The sequence below is a fragment of the Hesperophylax consimilis genome, chromosome 30 (assembly GCF_061612785.1).
Source record: "Hesperophylax consimilis isolate HC1 chromosome 30, BYU_Hcon_1.0, whole genome shotgun sequence".
Taxonomy (NCBI): Eukaryota; Metazoa; Arthropoda; class Insecta; order Trichoptera; family Limnephilidae; genus Hesperophylax; species Hesperophylax consimilis.
Window position 1 is genome coordinate 6,410,598 of NC_142865.1, and position 18,589 is coordinate 6,429,186.

Sequence of the window (18,589 nt, forward strand, 5' to 3'; positions counted from 1 at the left end):
CTATCAAATATGTGAACTCTGTACCTAAAATTATTGAATGTGCGCCAAAAAACTGAAACAACAAAAAATAAAATGCTACTACCAAAATGTGAGAGGGATCCGCACTAAACTTCCCATGTTGCTGACTTCGGCGGCAACTATCAGCAGTGATATCTTCATTTTAACCGAAACATGGCTCGACTCAGGAATCAATTCTGCCGAATTAGGCTTCCCAAATTTCAACATCTACCGTATGGATAGGAATTCTAAAACAAGTGCCAAAACGAGAGGAGGTGGTGTAGCCATTGCTATCTCTAAAAATCTCAGTTCTTCAAAAATATCCACAAAAAACACATCCATCGAGCAACTATTTGTCAATGTGAACACTTCTAGAGGTAAAATAATAGTGGGATGTGCATACTTACCTCCGAATTCTGATGTCCAAAGCTACAGCAATCACTGCGACGAGGTTGAATCAATTTGTGCTAAATATCCTAATACTAAACTACTTCTAGTTGGTGATTACAATCTGCCACATTATGATTGGTGTAATATGAATTCTGTCAATTCTTGTTCTAATGTTAATATTCGTGTTATTAGAGATATGGCACTGTTCTTAGGTCTAACACAGTGTAATAATGTTCATAATATAGGAGGTCGTACGTTGGATTTGGCACTGTCAAATGTGTCTGACATCTGTGTTGTGAGAAGTACCGAAATTCTATTACCTGTCGATGTTTACCATCCACCACTAGAAATATGCATGTCTAATCTTAAACCAATTCCTATCGTAAAAAAGGTAGTAGAAACTCGAAATTTCAAAAAAGCTGACTATGTTAAAATTTCAAATTTCCTTAAACAGACTGACTGGTCATTCTTTGATAGCGACGATGATATTAATGTACACCTTAAAAAATTTTACTTCATCGTTAATTCTGCAATTGAACAATTTGTTCCTTTAACGACTTACAGAGAAACTCTATACCCAAAATGGTTCTCAAAAGACCTGATAGACTTAATTTACCTTAAAAAATTATCTCATAAGAGATTCAAACAAAGTCGCCTGGCCATCGATTATACTGCGTTTCAAAAATTGAGGGCAGAGTGCAATAAGCTCTCCGCAAAATGTTACAAAAATTACATTAGTGATGTCGAAGGCTCTATCATGGACGACTCAAATTTCTTTTGGAAATATGTTAAATCCCAAAAAGAAAATGGTACTTACATACCTAGTAGTGTGTCATTCGATTCTAAATTATCCCAAAATCTTCAGGAAACTGTTAATCTTTTTGCTGATTTTTTTAGCGGCGTTTACATTAATGCAAGTGAAGACAGCAATATTTCGTGCTTTGATTTGGTTGAAACTCTTGATATATCTGTCTGTAATGTAACCATAGACGATATTATATCTAAGCTGAAGAGTCTTGATTCCCGAAAATCCGCAGGACCTGATAATGTTCCGCCCAGGTTTTTAGTAAATTGTATGCATACATTGTCATATCCTATTCATAAGTTATTTACAAAGTCACTCTCATCAGGTGTATTCCCGGACCTTTGGAAGTTTAGTCTTTTAACGCCCATTTTCAAAAAAGGTAATAAGAGCGAAGTAACAAATTATAGGCCAATATGTATAATGTCTACTTTACCCAAACTTTTTGAAAGCCTAGTACTAGATAAGTTGATATCCCGAATCAATCGAACCATCTCTCCCCTTCAACATGGATTCATTAAAGGTAGATCTACTCTTACCAATTTGATATTGTACACGAATGATATTGTTAATGCCCTTAATGCATCACATCAAACTGATTCCATATATACTGACTTCAGTAAGGCATTTGATAAAGTAAACCACAAAATATTATTACGTAAACTAAAATTGTTGGGAATAAGAGGGAGTATGTTGGAATGGTTTAAGAGTTATCTATTAGGAAGGTACTTAGCAGTCAAGATAGATTCGTTTACTTCTTATACATTTGCTGCCTCGAGCGGAGTACCACAGGGATCTCACTTGGGCCCAATATTATTTTGTTTGTTTATCAATGATATTGTTAATATTTTTACTAATGTTAAAGTCCTGTTATTTGCCGACGATCTGAAGATATACAGAATAATCAAAGACGATGACGATCGCGCAATTTTGCAGTTGAACCTTAATAAACTATGTGCGTGGTGTTCTGTCAATGATTTGCAACTAAATTTAGGTAAATGCCAGATTATCAGTTTTTACAAAGGCAAAAATCCACTTAATTTTTCCTACTTTATGAATGGTGCTAATCTTCTTCGTGTATCACAGATTCGTGATCTTGGTGTTATATTCCACGAGAGTCTACAGTTTAACGAACACATCGATGAAATAACAAGCGATGCGATGAGAATACTAGGTTTTATTTTGAGAATGGGAGCAAATTTTAAAAGTATGTCAACATTAAAACATCTGTATTGCTCGTTAGTACGAAGCAAATTAGAATACAATTCCACCGTATGGTCACCGTACTACAAGGTCCATTCTCAATCATTAGAAAAGGTACAAAATAAATTCCTTCGGTACATTAATTTTAAAATGAAAATTCCAATCGAATTTATAAATTACAATAACTTGCTTGCTGAAACTAAACTTCTTAAATTATCTGATAGAAGAGTGTTAATTGATTTGCTATTTTTATTCAAAATTATTAAATCTTTAATTGACAGCCCTAATTTGTTGGAACTTATTTGCATTAATGTTCCTGCTAGGCAAACTCGCAGTAAAGATACTTTTAAATTTAACAAGAACCTCAACACTAATTATTCTATTTTTTCACCAATTCCTAGAATTCACAACCTTGCGAATAAATACTGTGAACTTATAGATATATTTGGTTTTGACAATTTTGTGAGCTTTAAAAGGCAACTTATTTCGATTCTATCGGCTAATAATTAACTTTTATAGCTTTAATAATTTTATTACATCTTCTCCCATTCGAAACCTTTCAAGTAAATTATATCCATATTTGTTTGTTTTTTATTTGCTCTACTATACACTTATAATTGTATGCATATACCTACTAACTACTTTTTATACATAACACTATGTTCCATCTCAGATCTTATTATTTCTTATTCATGTCGATATTGCTAAATTCTATTAGTTTTTGCTTTTTACAGGTGCAACTCTTATTTTGTTATTTTTTTTTTTTTTTAAATCTCTGTTATAATGTTCTTTACCTCACGAGTAAGTTACACTCTAATTTATATTGGTTTATCGATTTGTTAAACACACAATTAATACTGGGTTTAAACACACCCACTTACTTACTTTTTATGTTGAACTTTCTTTTACTTACTATTTCATGCTTGGGTATATTTTATATTGAATCCATCTTATTAGTGTTTTGCTAATTTGCACAAAATTTTATTATATGTGTTGCTTTCTTACAATTAACTCCATTTATCTTCTTATGTTCAATTATTGTAATCAATGTAAATGTATATTTTCATGTAAAAGCCCATTAGGGCGTAAATAAAATAATAAATAAATAAATAAATATGTTTATAAAAATACCAGGCCAAAGAATTGTTTTATTGTAGGGTCGAATCTGCAAATGTGGGAAACTAAACTAACTTTGAAAATACGAACTGTGGGAACTGGCCCTGAAGGCTAAATTTTTAGAGCAATATGTAATAGTCGCATTCTGGAAGATACATTGAATATTTAAGCGATAGATGGCGCTAGTCATAAAACTTACTCCAGAGTCCGACAGATGTCGCTATAGTGTAACAATTACTTGTGAGATGAGATTGAAAGGGAACAAGCTCCTCGAACCAGAGAATTACCAACTTTCGGGTAATGAACAGTGTAGCTAAATCCAGACCTATTATTTGTAACGTAATAAACACAATTGTAAGTAGAACTTTTTACTTTTTAACAAAGAGTTCCCAACCCTTTAATTTGCAATGTAAGAACAGATATAACAGAGACCTTAAGACTCTTAAAACCAGGCTACTTCTTTCCCTTCCTTTCTCCTTCCCTTCCTTACTACAATCAGCCTAATTGAGGATGCAATAGTCTCATTGGTTCCAGACTGTTGGAAGCAGTTGGGACTCTTGTGCGATACTTACATAAAAAATAAAAATAAATAAAATACATTTTGGCCATTGTGAACCAACTCCCAGCACGGTGCTGTGAGAGAATAACGTACAGCCTAATATTTCACACGACTGTCAGCGACCGGAATTACAACCAAAGTCGGTGGAGCTGCAAAACGCGGTATAATTAACTAATTATACGGGGAGTAAGATGCGAGGTAAATAGTTTGAAGATTGTAAATAAAATCTAATTTAATTTTTTTGGAATAGCTTAATGAGTAAAGAATAATTATTGAAAACAATGTTAGCAATTCCTTAACGAATTTTTGAAACAGAAAAATCAGAAAAAGATACGGTCACAATAATTCTTCAATAATTAAATATTAAAATTTGAGGTTTTACTCATCAAGTTGTTCCAAAAAAATAAAATATTCATCCTAGACTTGCAGATAAAGTCAATAGATGTCGCACATTAAAATAAAAATAAGATATATTTATCTAAGACACTGTCTAGATTGCATTTAGTTCAGGTTGAATCTTGTGATCATACATAAAGATAGCTTACAATTAAAAATGTGTTGTAAGAAAAATGAAGATAATGTTGGTATAATACAGTTAAATATGACAGTGTTAGGTAATGGGTTTCCGCGGACTCGAACCGCGTAGGGAAATCAAATATACAATATTCACGACTACCGGGCTAGCTCAAGCAGGTTTCGTGTCTTCAGTTCGTTTGTATGGAAAGAGAACAGCCGCCTCCTATAGGTTGATAGAACAAGGGGTTTTTGGAAATAAAACAATCTAGTTATGGTGCTACAAAATGCTTTCAAGAAGACCTATATTACAGCACTTGAATCTACGCGTAGGAAAAGCTTAAATCTCTTTATGGACGGTTAATAGAATGGAAAATGATGTTAAATTTATTGAAAGAGAGCAGAGACAAAACAGCGCCTTTGAAGTGATTTTGCACAAAAACGGCGCTATACAAGTCATCCAATTATTATTATTAATATTATTATAAGGTCCCATTAACTCAGTAGGTAGAGTATTGCCCCGGCAAGGCAATGGTCCTGGGTTCGAGTCCTAGATGTGAACGTATCTTTTTCTGTTTCAAATATTCGTTTAGGAATTGCTAATATTGTTTTCAATAGTTGAATGGATAAATCATCACACCATTTCTCCGCATTTGTAGGCAGAGAGGTTGGAGCACCACACAATTCTGTCTTGTCAATCTAAAAATACATTGCGATACCGCACTGCTATCCAAATTGTCTGGTGTCATTGGGATTAAGGCATCCCTGATTGGTGTATTTTAATTTGTTTTATAAAGTACACAACAGATATTTATTTATTTGTTAAGACATACACAGTACAATAAGATACAGTTAATTTTTAGTTATTACATAGTTATAGTACCTATTACGTATGTCCATAAAATATCATTACGTAATTTCGCGTGAGATTGTTATAAAAGGAAGGAAGTGTGTGGATGATAGATAATAATAAATGAATTGAAAACAAGAATTATAATAAACTCACGAATTGTAATTGACTGTTAATACATAGGAGTTTTGAAAAATGATGTGAAAATATTTTTGGAATGTGTCATGCTAAGAAATTAAATAAGTTAGTTTTGTATGTTAGAAAGGAATCATGAAAGATGTCTAAATGTAGTAATTTTTCGTAATTGGTGTATGTTGTGATTGCGCGAGTAATAACTGAATTGTTTGCTGCGTTGGTATTGTTGGCTTCAATATGAAATAGTGTAGTGTGCCTGGTACGCCTCGTTGGAACATTTAAACCTAGCACTCTCTTTAGGGTGAATTGCCTAATACAAAAAAAAAAAAAAAACATTTAAACCAATGACGGATAGCAATTCGGGACTATCTATTTTATTATTTAGCAGATTATGTAGAAACAACAGGTCTGACAATATGCGTCTTTTTTGTAAAGTTAACATATTATTTGTAGTTTCGATGTATTTCTTTAGTAAATGTTTCGAAAATTTATTCTGTACACTTTCTACTAAATCTATGTATACCTTATATTGAGGATTCCATATTGTGGAAGCATACTCCAGTGGACTTCTGACGAATGAACAAAACAAAATTTTCAGAGTCTTAGCACTTTGCATATTCTTAATAAGAAACCTAGCATTCTGTAGGATTTTGAAATAATGTGTTCAATGTGCTTGTCAAAAATTTATTTGCTATCTAAGACATAACAAATTATAAATGATACACCAATTGTCAAATAACGGAGTCCACCAATATGTTAGAATAAATTTACAAATATGTTAAACTGCAATAACAAAAACAACAAACAATGATTTTTGGGTCAAGCGAAGTCTAATTTCTCCAGCAGGACTCTCTGGAACCACTGCTTTGCACCACAGTGGGAGGGATGGTGAGTTGAATGTTCCCACTAGAGTAGATGTATATTATAGTCGACACATTCGCACAAGTTGGAAGAAGGTAGAGTAGGTTTTTTGAAAAGGAATATGGAAAGTTTCGGAGTTTTTTTAGTAGAAGGTGATTAATATTGCTATTGATTGTGTCCATTCTGGTGGGATTCTTGATGTTTATTTATGGTAGGTAATAAGGAAGGAGACGGGCAGCGTAAGGTTGAGAACCACCTGGCTATTCGAATCTGATCACCAAACACGACTGAAGTCGCAATTTTTTTAAATTTTTTTATCAACCAATATACATATAATACATAATTAACCAATATATATAATATTAGTGGTAACAATACTTCCCTAATTGAGAAATTCTCGTGTTTAGGTAGGGAGCACATCAAATTGACAGTACTATACATACTTATCAGTTGTTACAATTTGGATGCATGAAGGACTACTTTTTTTATACATAATGAAAATATAAGTTACAATTTTTTTTTTTTTTTTGTACATAATGAAATTTTTTTTATACATAATGAAAAATATAAGATGGCATTTGTTTTGTACATAATGGAAATATAGGTTGGCACATCGTAACACATACTTAATTTTAATTTGAAGCGACGTTTCGATTGTAAATTGTGGGTTGTCTTCTAGCAGAGCGATACTGATAGTACTTACCACTCTAAAATAACCATTTCCAGGAGAATTGCAATAAATTATAAAAAATCGTAAAATTTCAATAAAATTGCTATAAACTTAATTTGTTATGCAACGAACGAAAATACATTTATTATTGCTAGTTACAAACCAAAAACAACTTAACAAAAACACTTTTACAGTTTGGCATTATAAAACGTAATAAAAACTCTCTTACTTGGTTTTCCCAGAGCACCCTTCGGCAGACACGACTGTAAATATACGTGAACGAAGTAGAGCACCTATCTACTATACGATGTACTGTACATTCCTCTTCGTAGAGCAAATTACATTTGCTGCAGCTATACGGAAAAGTTAATTTATACGCTGAACTTTATGTAATAGACGGACTGTAAAATTGCGTTTTTGTCTGATTTTATGATCATAGAGCACCTTTTAGTATTCTTAAAACCTGTTTATTAAGGATTTATTACTGGAAAGTTTTTAATGTGATATTTTAAAATTTAATATCTTTGTGATGGAACATACGATTTTTTTTCAACATACTAGTGTCGATTCATGGGAGTGAAATCTAAAATTGAACTCCTGCGTAGTGCGTAAAATAATTTAATTTTAGTGAACTTTTTGTTGTCAAAATTGAAACTGATAAGAAAGTATGATTCATCTGATTGGCATCTCTTTTTCCTCCTTCATATAATCCGAGCGTCTTTAAGACCCGCATTAAGGCCAAATCACTATTTTGATCAATCTCTATCACAAATTGGTGTACATTATGAACACCAATAAATATGCTTTTGATGAATTGAAGGTTTTTCTTTCGCTTGAGTATAATACAAATAAAAATATAAATTACTCAATAAAAAATATAAAAGAAACTACTAAAAATTTTTTTTTTTTTCAATAGAAATGTATGAACGCAAAAAAGGAAACAACTTTATTTCGTGTATTGACTGCTGTCAGGTTATCCAATTTCGGTAGATGTTACTTTCGAAGCTTTTTTTGACATTTGACAAGTAGAAACTACGCCATTAATAAAAATGGAACGATACATGTCTCAACAACGCATTGAAATTATTAAAATTCACTTGAGTGAATCAAATTCAAATCATCTTGAGTAATGAGGCCCATTTCCACCTCGGTGGCTTCGTCAACAAGCAAAATTGTCGCATCTGGGGCTCGGAAAACCCAAGAGTTATTGTTGAAAAGCCTCTCTATCCTAAACGTGTGACTGTTTTGTGCGGTTTATGGTCCGGCGGAGTCATTGGACCTTACTTTTTTGAAAATGAGGCTGGAGCAACAGTTACGGTGAATGGATTGCGCTATCGAGAGGATGATTAATGATTTTTTATGGCCGGAATTGGATGGTATTGATCTGGACAACGTTAACTTTCAACAAGACACACAAGCAACGAAACCATTGATCTTTTACGATTGAGTATCAAAATAACACCTCTTATTGGAAAACCCTGTAGTATATTTATACCAGAAAGGGTGCAGACATAAAGGTGTTCGCCTACCTAATATTTGGTCTGCGGTTTCCCACGTGCGGTGAATATTTCTGGACGTTGCGTCAGACAATTTTGACACTTGACGGCGTGACAGTAGTCGCCGCGGGACTTTTCAAACATTCATGAGAATTCTGTTCTTTTTATGACCGGGATTTCGCGCAATATTTAACGTCAAAAGTTTTTAGTGACGTACAATTTTATTTGCGGTTCAAGTTTTATTGTATCAAGAAAAATGAGATATTTTGCACGTTTTAATTGATTTATATTGCGGGTAAAATGTACAGTTTCTGATTAAGGCGAAGCCGTACGCAGTAATGCAAAATCATGTGTTTTTGGTTTGAAAATTTTGTCGCCTAGAAATGTTTCAGATACTTTAATTAAATACTGCGAGTAGAATACATCTTGGTCTTTAAAATAGTCGAGTATTTTTTAGATAAGTCTTTTTATAAGCCCAGAAAAAAATAAAGTATAAGGCCTATGAAAACTGCTTTAAAGTTCAAAATCTCCTACTTACGAACCCATTTTCGGTTATGATTTTATTGTATAATGTGGAAAATTAAGTTATTTATAAAATGATCGAAAAAAAATATATATTTATGCCTGAACATCCACAAAATAAAATAAAAGTCACTTTTTGGCCATGTTTTTTTCTTGCATAAATCAAAACAGGCCGATGGTGTTAAGCGGGAATTAAAACCTTATCGCTATCTTTTGATCTCTTGCCTCATCTCCTTGAACCGCAGTGAGAGGGATGGATTTATACGTCCGTCACTCTTGCACACACTGATCCCTAGATTCCTACCCACCCCTCATACCTTTTTCCTTCCCACAACTTTCTCTCCTTTCATTCCATAAAAAGACACTAGACACAGCATCTTCAAAGATGATTTTTTTCTCAGGTCCTCCTGTGAGGAGCAATATTCCCAATTCACGACATCAATTTTCATTTAAATGCGTAAAAATTACACTTCGATTGATCATCAGATCTGTTCAGTAAAGATTGCGAATATATAACAATTTTTTTCTTCTATTTTTCAGATCCCCCGCGATTCGCCATTAGCCGAGTGCCGGGGTTTGGGTTCCCCCTATCTGAAGGCACCCCCATTTCCCTTCGCTGTGAGGTGGACAGCAACCCTCCTGCCACTCCCCGCTGGTACAAGGATGAGGGAGAACCTCCGGTAAGACAACACTAGTTTTCACTCTAGGTATCTGTCATTGATGTGTGGTATGTGAGGAGTCAGCGGCAGGATTGCCGGCTACCGCCTCAATATGACAATATGTATTATTTTCTCCACAAAGCAAATTAACTTCTCTCAGGGCCTATGTCATCTTTGAGGATGCTGTGTGAAAGGCCTTTTGAGGAAAGGAAGGAGTGAATCTGGGTATCGAAGAGACCTACGTTCTAGGAGGAAGGAAACACAGAAGCCGGCAAATCGTTCCAGATCAAGTCACATGTTGGGTCACTGTCTACAAATGTTGGGCGCGCGTTTAGTGTATTTCCCCATTGTGCAACGGTTCCTCATTGAGCACCTTCCATTGAAATACTGGTAGAATAAATACAGGTTTATTTTCATCGTCAAGATAGGACAATCTATCAAAAATACCGCTTGTTTCTGTACAGAGTCGAGAATTTATTTCATGTATTTTGGGGCTGCAGACCAGAGGTGGCTGCCCTATTTGGTGAAGTGTCCATTTCAACTGTTTTGCGAGGTATTTGGCAACCCTCTTGCCACCCTCCGCTAGTACAAAGATGAAGAAGAACCTCCGGTAAGACAACACTAGTTTATAATCCAATTATCTGACATTGATGTGTTGCACATGATGAGTCAGCGGCAGCTTGCCGACTGCCGCCTCAAATTGACAAAAATGCCCTGTTTGGTGAAGAGTCCGTTTAGTAACTGTTTTGTGAGATTCGAGTTAAACACTACATGACGAAATTACGCACGTGTGAATTTCACTTACCAATATTACTCTGCCAGAATTACACACGGAAGGAATTAATTATATTACACCTACTGGAACACGTCGAAAAACTTATATTAAACTGACATTAAAAAAATTAATTTGGGGTATAACTGGTTCTGGGCCACTATTATAATTACGTTTCGGATTTTTAATATAATGATACACGCCACTTAAGATATTACTTTAGTGCATTATTTAACGGTGCACAAGATTATGGATGCGTACTATCTAGTTGCGAGCTGGGATGTGAGAGAGAGATTAAGCCAATACATGTGCTTTTATACTACTATAATATGATTGTCTCGCTCTACACTGTCAAAGTCAAACACCACTAAGTCCCACAAAATTAACATAAACGACATTAAAAAAGTGTACTTCGCTTTGTGTCAATCACTAATTGAGTACGGGATAACTGGTTGGGGGTCTGCCTTAAGCACCCAAACAGAGCGGCTCAACAAAGCCCAAAAGCAGTAAAACTTCCAAATCTATAATGTAAAATAACTTTATTAATTTTTTTAAATATTTGAATAATCCACTGCCCAACTGGAATACTTAAACCAGAGTAATAAGCCAAAACATCCTGATTACTCCCAGTTTGAATATATCTTTTGGACAGAGAAACATTAAATTCTATGCTTCTAAATTATACAATGCTCTACCAAATCAAACAAATAAAAAATAACGGAAATGAATGTATTTAAAACAAAATTAAAAACATGGCTGAAAGAACAAAGTTTCATACTCAACTTACAAACATTACGAAGACGATGTAAAGACAACTTGAAACTAAATACAAAAGTTTTAAAATTAGAGTCCGCCTCAAAACAGAAAACCCTAGTAAAAAGGACTAGGAAAAAATTAAATTTATGCTTGTATTACCCACGTACATTTTTTTGCAATTAAGACTAATAAAAAACATTCCATATTTAAATATATATATATATTTTGCCCGACTGTAAATCTTGGTTGATTGAACGAAATTGCCAACGGGAAAAACCCCCACCAGTATGCAACAATATACATTTATGTGTAATCAGTTCGTTTGTCGAGTGACGGGACTTCATCCTGTTCCACCCCATCCTATAATGTTCTATCGAACGTGTATTATTGATTGGCAGAAGGATACAATATTGTATATAGCGCCCTTGAGGTGATTTCAAAATCAAAATCATCAAAATATTATTATTATATTATTAAAAAGCTGACGTGTACTCAGCATTGCTGAGGGTTATCCTTGTAAGATAAACATACACCACCAGGACTTTTCTGTAGGCCTTTTTAATATATACAATTTCGTAGTACATTGTTTTGATTTATCTCATAAGGTTTAGCCAGCGTTAGCAATGTAGTGCTAGAAAAAATATTTTTACGACTTGATTACAAAACATCGACTTTTCTCTACTTTCTATAAATACAATATGCATGTATTATATATATGTAAACCTTTCGGAAGAAATTCTCTAAATGGTGGTGAAAATTCTATCAATATCCGTTGCGTAGTTTAGGAGAACTACGCGTACAAACAGACAGACTTTATTTTATACCATTTAGATGGATGCTTTTGTCGATTTGACAGTAGTTGTGACTTGTGAACCGAACATCAGATTTAGCTGAATCTTTTAAAGTATCTACCAAAGATCCTTTGTTTTCCTTTACTGCGATAATTCAAAGTTTATCACCCGAAGCGTTTCGTCAACGTTCATCATCCCTTATAATGTTATTCACATAATAACGGCATCTCCGGCTATAAATATCTCTTGCGCGATGAATTTTCGCATTTCACCCGACCGAGTTGGAGCGAAGGAACATGGCGGGACAAGGGGGTAGCGGTGGCGCGGTGGCAAATGTCGCTACAAATAATATCGTCTCATTCATTACGAGGTCTGTCACGGCCCGTCATAATCCAACACATTAATCTTGGGCCCGAGCGTTGTTTGCTCCATTATATCCGTTTCCAGGGCCGGATCTGGGATTTTAAGATGAAATTTGAGTGAGGGTTTTAGTCCTTAAACTTCTCTTTCTTTCTTTACAGTAATTCTTTCCTATTAACTAACGTTTTTACAAATAAGATTTTATCTTCGTCGTTTTCAAAGTTTTTCCAAAAAGATATATTTTACTAATTAATTACTGTGCTTACAAAATCAACACGTAAAAATTAATATTTTTCCGACTTTATGTCCGGGTTAAATCTTCCCCAGGGGAAAAACTAAACCCCTCCACACACTTTTCCACAAATGATCATCTAGTCAATCCACATTATGCAAGTGCATTATACAGGGTGTCCGGAAACTCGTAGTACAAGCGGGAAACTGGTGAATCTACATCACATTTGGAGTCTATTTTGTTCGTTATCGAGTAAATCGAGTTTGAAGTTGATTTTTTTTTTTTTTTTTTAATCAATCGAGTTTGAAGTTGATTTTTTTTTTTTTTTTTTTTTTAATCAAATTCTTATAAATTATTACTGAAGATCAAAGTACCCAACTAATTAAAACTATTTGAAAGTAAAACAAATGATGAAACTCGGATTTGAAGCATTATTTTGAAATCACCCTTCATTTAACCCGGTGTAATCATAAAATATTTCTGCTCTGCAGGGTTAAAACATCTGTTATTCAACCCTAAACACCAGAAAAAACTTTAACCCTAAAATAGCCGAAAAATATTTTATTTTTTTTTGAAAATGCTCAAATCAAAAAACTTTATGTTTTTTTGGGTTCCCCATGTGGTGTAGATTCTCCAGTTTCCCGCTTGTACTACGAGTTTCCGGACACCGTGTATAAGCAAAATAAATACAAAACAATACACGAACAACACCTCAACTCACCAGAGATCAAATGGGAAAATAATTCACCGACTCTAGATATTTTCATATCAGAGGGTTCGGCTCGGTAGAACTTCTAACAGGGCCTATAAATCCTACTGATCCCTCGACATAAATATTTAAAAATCTTTCGTTATCGTACATGTATTTAAAATGACTGATTTTTGCATTTTTATAAAAACATTTTTTGATAGATCTAATACTCCTAAATTTTAGCCGAAATAACGAATGGTAATATTTTTATAGTCTGAGAATGCCAAATTCTTTTTATCTCATTTCCTAAATTTGTGTATTTTCTTATTTTTTCATATATTTTTATTATTTAGGAAATTGTTTCGACTTTTAGCCACGGTCTTACGTATCGAACGGCACAACTTTATGGTTGCATCATTTCATTAAATTTCAGAAAGATGCGTGTGTGAGCGTGAATGCTACCAAAAGTTGATGTAATGCATTGCCACCGACAACTAGTCTATCTATTGAGTTTCAGGCCGACCGGATGTCTGGAAGTGGGTTAATTTCCGCTTTTAAAGTTTGCATTCATTCATTACCCATAGCAAAAGTTATATTCAAATAGATGTGTTTTAAAAAATCACGTGAACACCTCAGCAGGTTTTAGGTTCTTATTGTAAGATGTCCACGAAAGACTACTAGACAAAACTTTTACAGTAATCATCATTCTTACTTTCCACTACATAACCTTTACAGGGCCTCCCCTGGGCTAACGGCGCATGGCATTAGTGAACACCTCAAGAGCGCTGTGTTAGGTGTTAGGTATTATCAGCGCCTTGGCTTACACAGGGCTGGCCTTGGGCCAAACGGTACCTGGCATTAGTAAACACCTAAAGAGCGCTGTGTTAGGTGTTAGGTATTATCAGCGCCTTGGCTTACACAGGGCCGGCCCTGGGCCAACGGCGCCTGGCATTAGTAAACACCTCAAGAGCGCTGTGTTAGGTATTAGGTATTATCAGCGCCTCGGCTTATATAGGGCCGGCCCTAGGCCAAAGGCGCCTGGCATTAGTAAACACCTCAAGAGCACTGTGTTAGGTGCTTGGCTTCTTGGCAAGCTGCACAGGAGCGGACTGTTCCAATTGCGCCTGTACAGGACCGGTCCCGACCTTATTCATAATCTACGTACATATTATGTTAGGACACGTTTAAATTAAAATAATGAATTTAACGGTAAAATAATAATCTACAAATTTAAAGAATGCTTTATTTACAGTTTTTTTAACGCTTTTCGGATTTTACATATGATTCTTATAGTATACTAGCTGACATGTACCTGGCGTTGCTAAAGGTTACCCTTAGGAGATAAGGTATCTCATAACGTTTTTCCAGCGTTAGCAATGTCATTTTGACAGATTTTTTCATGGTTTTTTTTTAAATGAAAATTTTGACGATTTTTTTTTTTAAATATTGATATTACGCCATTATTTTTAAATGAATATAATATCATATATTTTGTAAACAGTGAACGATTTATCATTTTTGTGTGAAGCACGCCCGCTAAGATCTGTTCTCGATGTTTTTTTTTTTTTTCCATTATTTCTGGCTTTCACCCTTCAAGGGTTGTTCTTGGCCATCATTTAAAATTATTGAGAAATGAAAAGTGACCGTAACTGTTGCTCCGCCGGACCATAAACCGCACCAAACAGTCACACGTTGAGGATAAAGAGGCTTTTCAACAATAACTCTTGGGTTTTCCGAGCCCCAGATGCGACAATTTTGCTTGTTGACAAAGCCACCGAGGTGGAAATGGGCCTCATCACTCAAGATGATTTGCATTTGATTCACTCGAGTGAATTTTAATAATTTCAATGCATTGTTGAAGCGTGTATTGTTCCATTCTTATTAATGACGTAATTTTTACTTGTCAAATGTCAAATAATGACCGCTTCAAAAGTAACATCTACCGAAATAGCGGGCTATTCAAAATGACACCTCTTATTGGAAAATCCTGTACTTTAACTCATCGAAAAGGCGCCTTTACTTTGCATTCCTCAGGCGCCAATGGTCCCCCTAGACGCCCTAATTCCTCGACCCGGCCCAGTTAATGTCCCAACAAACACGTGTTACATCGCAACACCAAGTTATACGAGCGGTAATGGCGTATTCATGTGACGTACACGATCGTCATTTGTTCCAGATGAGCCCTTTGTACACACCGATCCATCACGCCGGAACTTCCGGCTAGGTGTTCGGTTATGCCGGAAGTGTGATCGAGGTGTCGTGGGGGAGGTACAACTACTGCTTCCGGTCTAAGTTGTTCACTAAAAGATGGATTCTATGTTAGGTTTACCTACTGAAGACATCAAACTATTTTTTGTGTATTAATATCAGTTAAGTAGGTCTATAATTTTTCGTAGATTATTTAGGTTTCTTTAAAATTGTGTACAAAACATCGTTATAAAAAAGGTGTGTTTAAGGAGATTAAGTGGCAATGAATAAAAGTAAGGATGGGTTTATTATCTAGAAATAAAAAAATATTTAAGAATACCAAAAATTTACTACCGCAAAAAAGACATAATAAAAAATAAATTAATTAGCATCCTACTATATAATCTGTTTGGCTTGCATAGGTAAAATGAAGGTGTGATACCAGTTCGTTCTTAATGCGAAGTAGTAGATTCCGGTTCTTCACAGTAACTCCCCGTTTATAATTTATCCAAAAAATAATCTTGTAGTCCAATGCAAAACAGCCTCACGCTGCTGGTCTCCAAAAGGGTTCCTCTTAAGCATGAGGATCGGCAGATACCATCCGATTCCATGAATACAATTTTCAATGCTCCATATGCAAAGCTGATGCTCACACAGGAGTGGCGAATGTGTTCGTCGAACCTCAGCCAAGAGGAATGCCCGCTGCTCTGGGCTGGTGATCAAAGAATGGCGACTGCTTCCAATGCAAATCATAGATCCTTGCTCCCTCAGGTTTGGCAACTCTCCAAGTCAGAATTCCAGGGCTGTGAATTTGACCAATAGCAAAATGACAATGTGTAGGTACTTAAAGGTCCCATACACCAAGACCATAGATGCGATGTAAGTAAAGTGATGCACACACATCTTTTTACAAATTTTATATGTAACAGGTGTACAAAATAAATATGTGATTTTTTTTAGGATCGTAGGTACGTTATAATCTACGCGTTGATAGATGGCGTTATTAATTATTTTATTAAAATGCACTTTTTGTAAGTTATGTTTTAAAATATTAAGACGAATAATTCGAATAAATAGTTTGGAACGTATAGAAATTCAGTTAACTCTTGACAGACCAAGATGCAAAACAAAACGTCTGTAACCAAGTGAGTCTTCCGACGACCCCGTTCATTTTTCTGACTTATGGGCTTTTAAACTATAGAAATCCCAATTATTCAGTCAATTATTAATGGTGACTTTTGTATTTGCGCAGGAATACGTAAAATACTAAAATGATATGTCAAGTATCTAAGTTAATTTAAGGAGGATAGTAATTTTGAGTGCAACCTACTCCCCCAATTGGCTGCGGGATAGATATTCCAAGAAAAATATACAAATTAACTAGTGAATCGGTGATTAAATCCATTATTGTATTATGTGTATGCCTTTCTTGAAATAATTTAGTTTTTATACGGACAAAACTAGTTATTCATATTGCGTATGTACGGGCGCAAACAAATAATTTGTCTTAATATTTAAAAGCATAATGATTGTGAAATTTAAAATTACACATCTGCATTGATGATGGACAATTGGTGAAGTAGAGCAACACGGCATAATACCCCAAAAACAAATCACTTTAATACTTTTGGCCGCGAAAATCTCAAATCAGACCTTTATGTGTTATTTTTCATTTCAGCTTCGTTACTACAATACAAGAGACTACTTTTGTCGAGGACGATAAAATAGGTTATTAGGTTCATAGTTTGGGTTATTTATATAATTTAAGGCGTATTTCCTAACCTTCTAACTTAACCCACGACGAACGTCAGATCAAAATCATTGTGTCGATATTTTTAAAACACGTGAAATTTTGAAATTTGAACAAAAAAAACTTTGAGGCATTTTTTCAATCTCCCCCAACGTAAAAAAAATATTTTTTTATATATATCTATTTAATATTCTTTTCTGTTTTCTTGAGAGAATGAATGATTAGAGTTAAAAAATAATTAAATAAATAGAAAAAACAAAAAGGAGTCGAAAGTTTCAGAATGTTAGTTAATGTCAGTCTTGGAGTCTAATGAGAATTGCCAGAGGAAGTAAAATTAGAAGTAAACTTTTTTATTTTAACTTAAATTATTAAAATATGTGATTAATTATACTTTCCAATAATACATGTAATTAAAGATTATTTAAGGACGTAGATTACTACGCACCTAGTAAAAATAGCACAACTAAATAAATAAATAAATTAATTGATGATGAATGAAGTGAAATCTTATAAAAAATATCTTATAATCTGTTATTGGAATTTTACATCCGTTTTTGGTAATCAATGAATGCAAATTTTAGAAGTGGAAATCAACCCACTTCCCGCCATCTGATCGAGCTGCAACTCGGCAGATAGGCTCGTTGTCGGTGAAAATGCATTATGTCAACTTTTGAGGCACTCATGCACACACTCGCATTTTTTGAAATTAGATGAAATTGTATTTAAAAATTACATTGGTAAATTTAATATACGAAATAAATGACGTTACTATAAAATTAGGATTTGGCTTAGGTGTTAGGTTAGGTTAGGTTAGGTTAGGGGAGGAGGGTTCAATCTTCAGTACACAACAAAAAAAAATTAAAAGAAATTTTAAAAGTTCACAGCAGTTTAAGAGCCAATCCCTGGGGAGGATGGTTCATTCCTCACTATCCTCAGTGAAGACAAAACAAAAACAAAAAAAACTTTGGAATTGGCTACTAGCCAGCCCAAGAAATGGCGCCACTAGGTCGAATATTGAAAAAAGATATACTATAGTAAAAAAACTTTGTTTTTTACGAGATGATTTTTACAGCAATTAAGATGAAGCACAGACCAAGACAAGGATAGACATGCCCTAACGCAAAATTTGAGTATCATTTCCATGAGTTAGACAGACAACTTGACAATCAATTTGAACCAGGAGGGTTTCAGCATTTTTTGAACACCGGGAAAACTTACTTATTTAAGTGCAATTTTTTTTAAATCTCTTTAAATTATTCGTATTCCTGTTGAAAACG

At 34.4% G+C, this 18,589-nt stretch overlaps 1 protein-coding gene across 1 annotated transcript in view; it reads left to right on the forward strand.

The window, feature by feature from the left end:
• LOC149409569 (cell adhesion molecule 3-like) overlaps positions 1-18,589 on the forward strand; it is a 491,423-nt gene that overhangs the window by 336,069 nt on the left and 136,765 nt on the right. Inside the window, exon 4 of the mRNA XM_089649447.1 lies at positions 9,655-9,794. Coding sequence (XP_089505573.1) covers positions 9,655-9,794 — 140 coding nt within the window. The remainder of the gene's footprint in view (positions 1-9,654; positions 9,795-18,589) is intronic.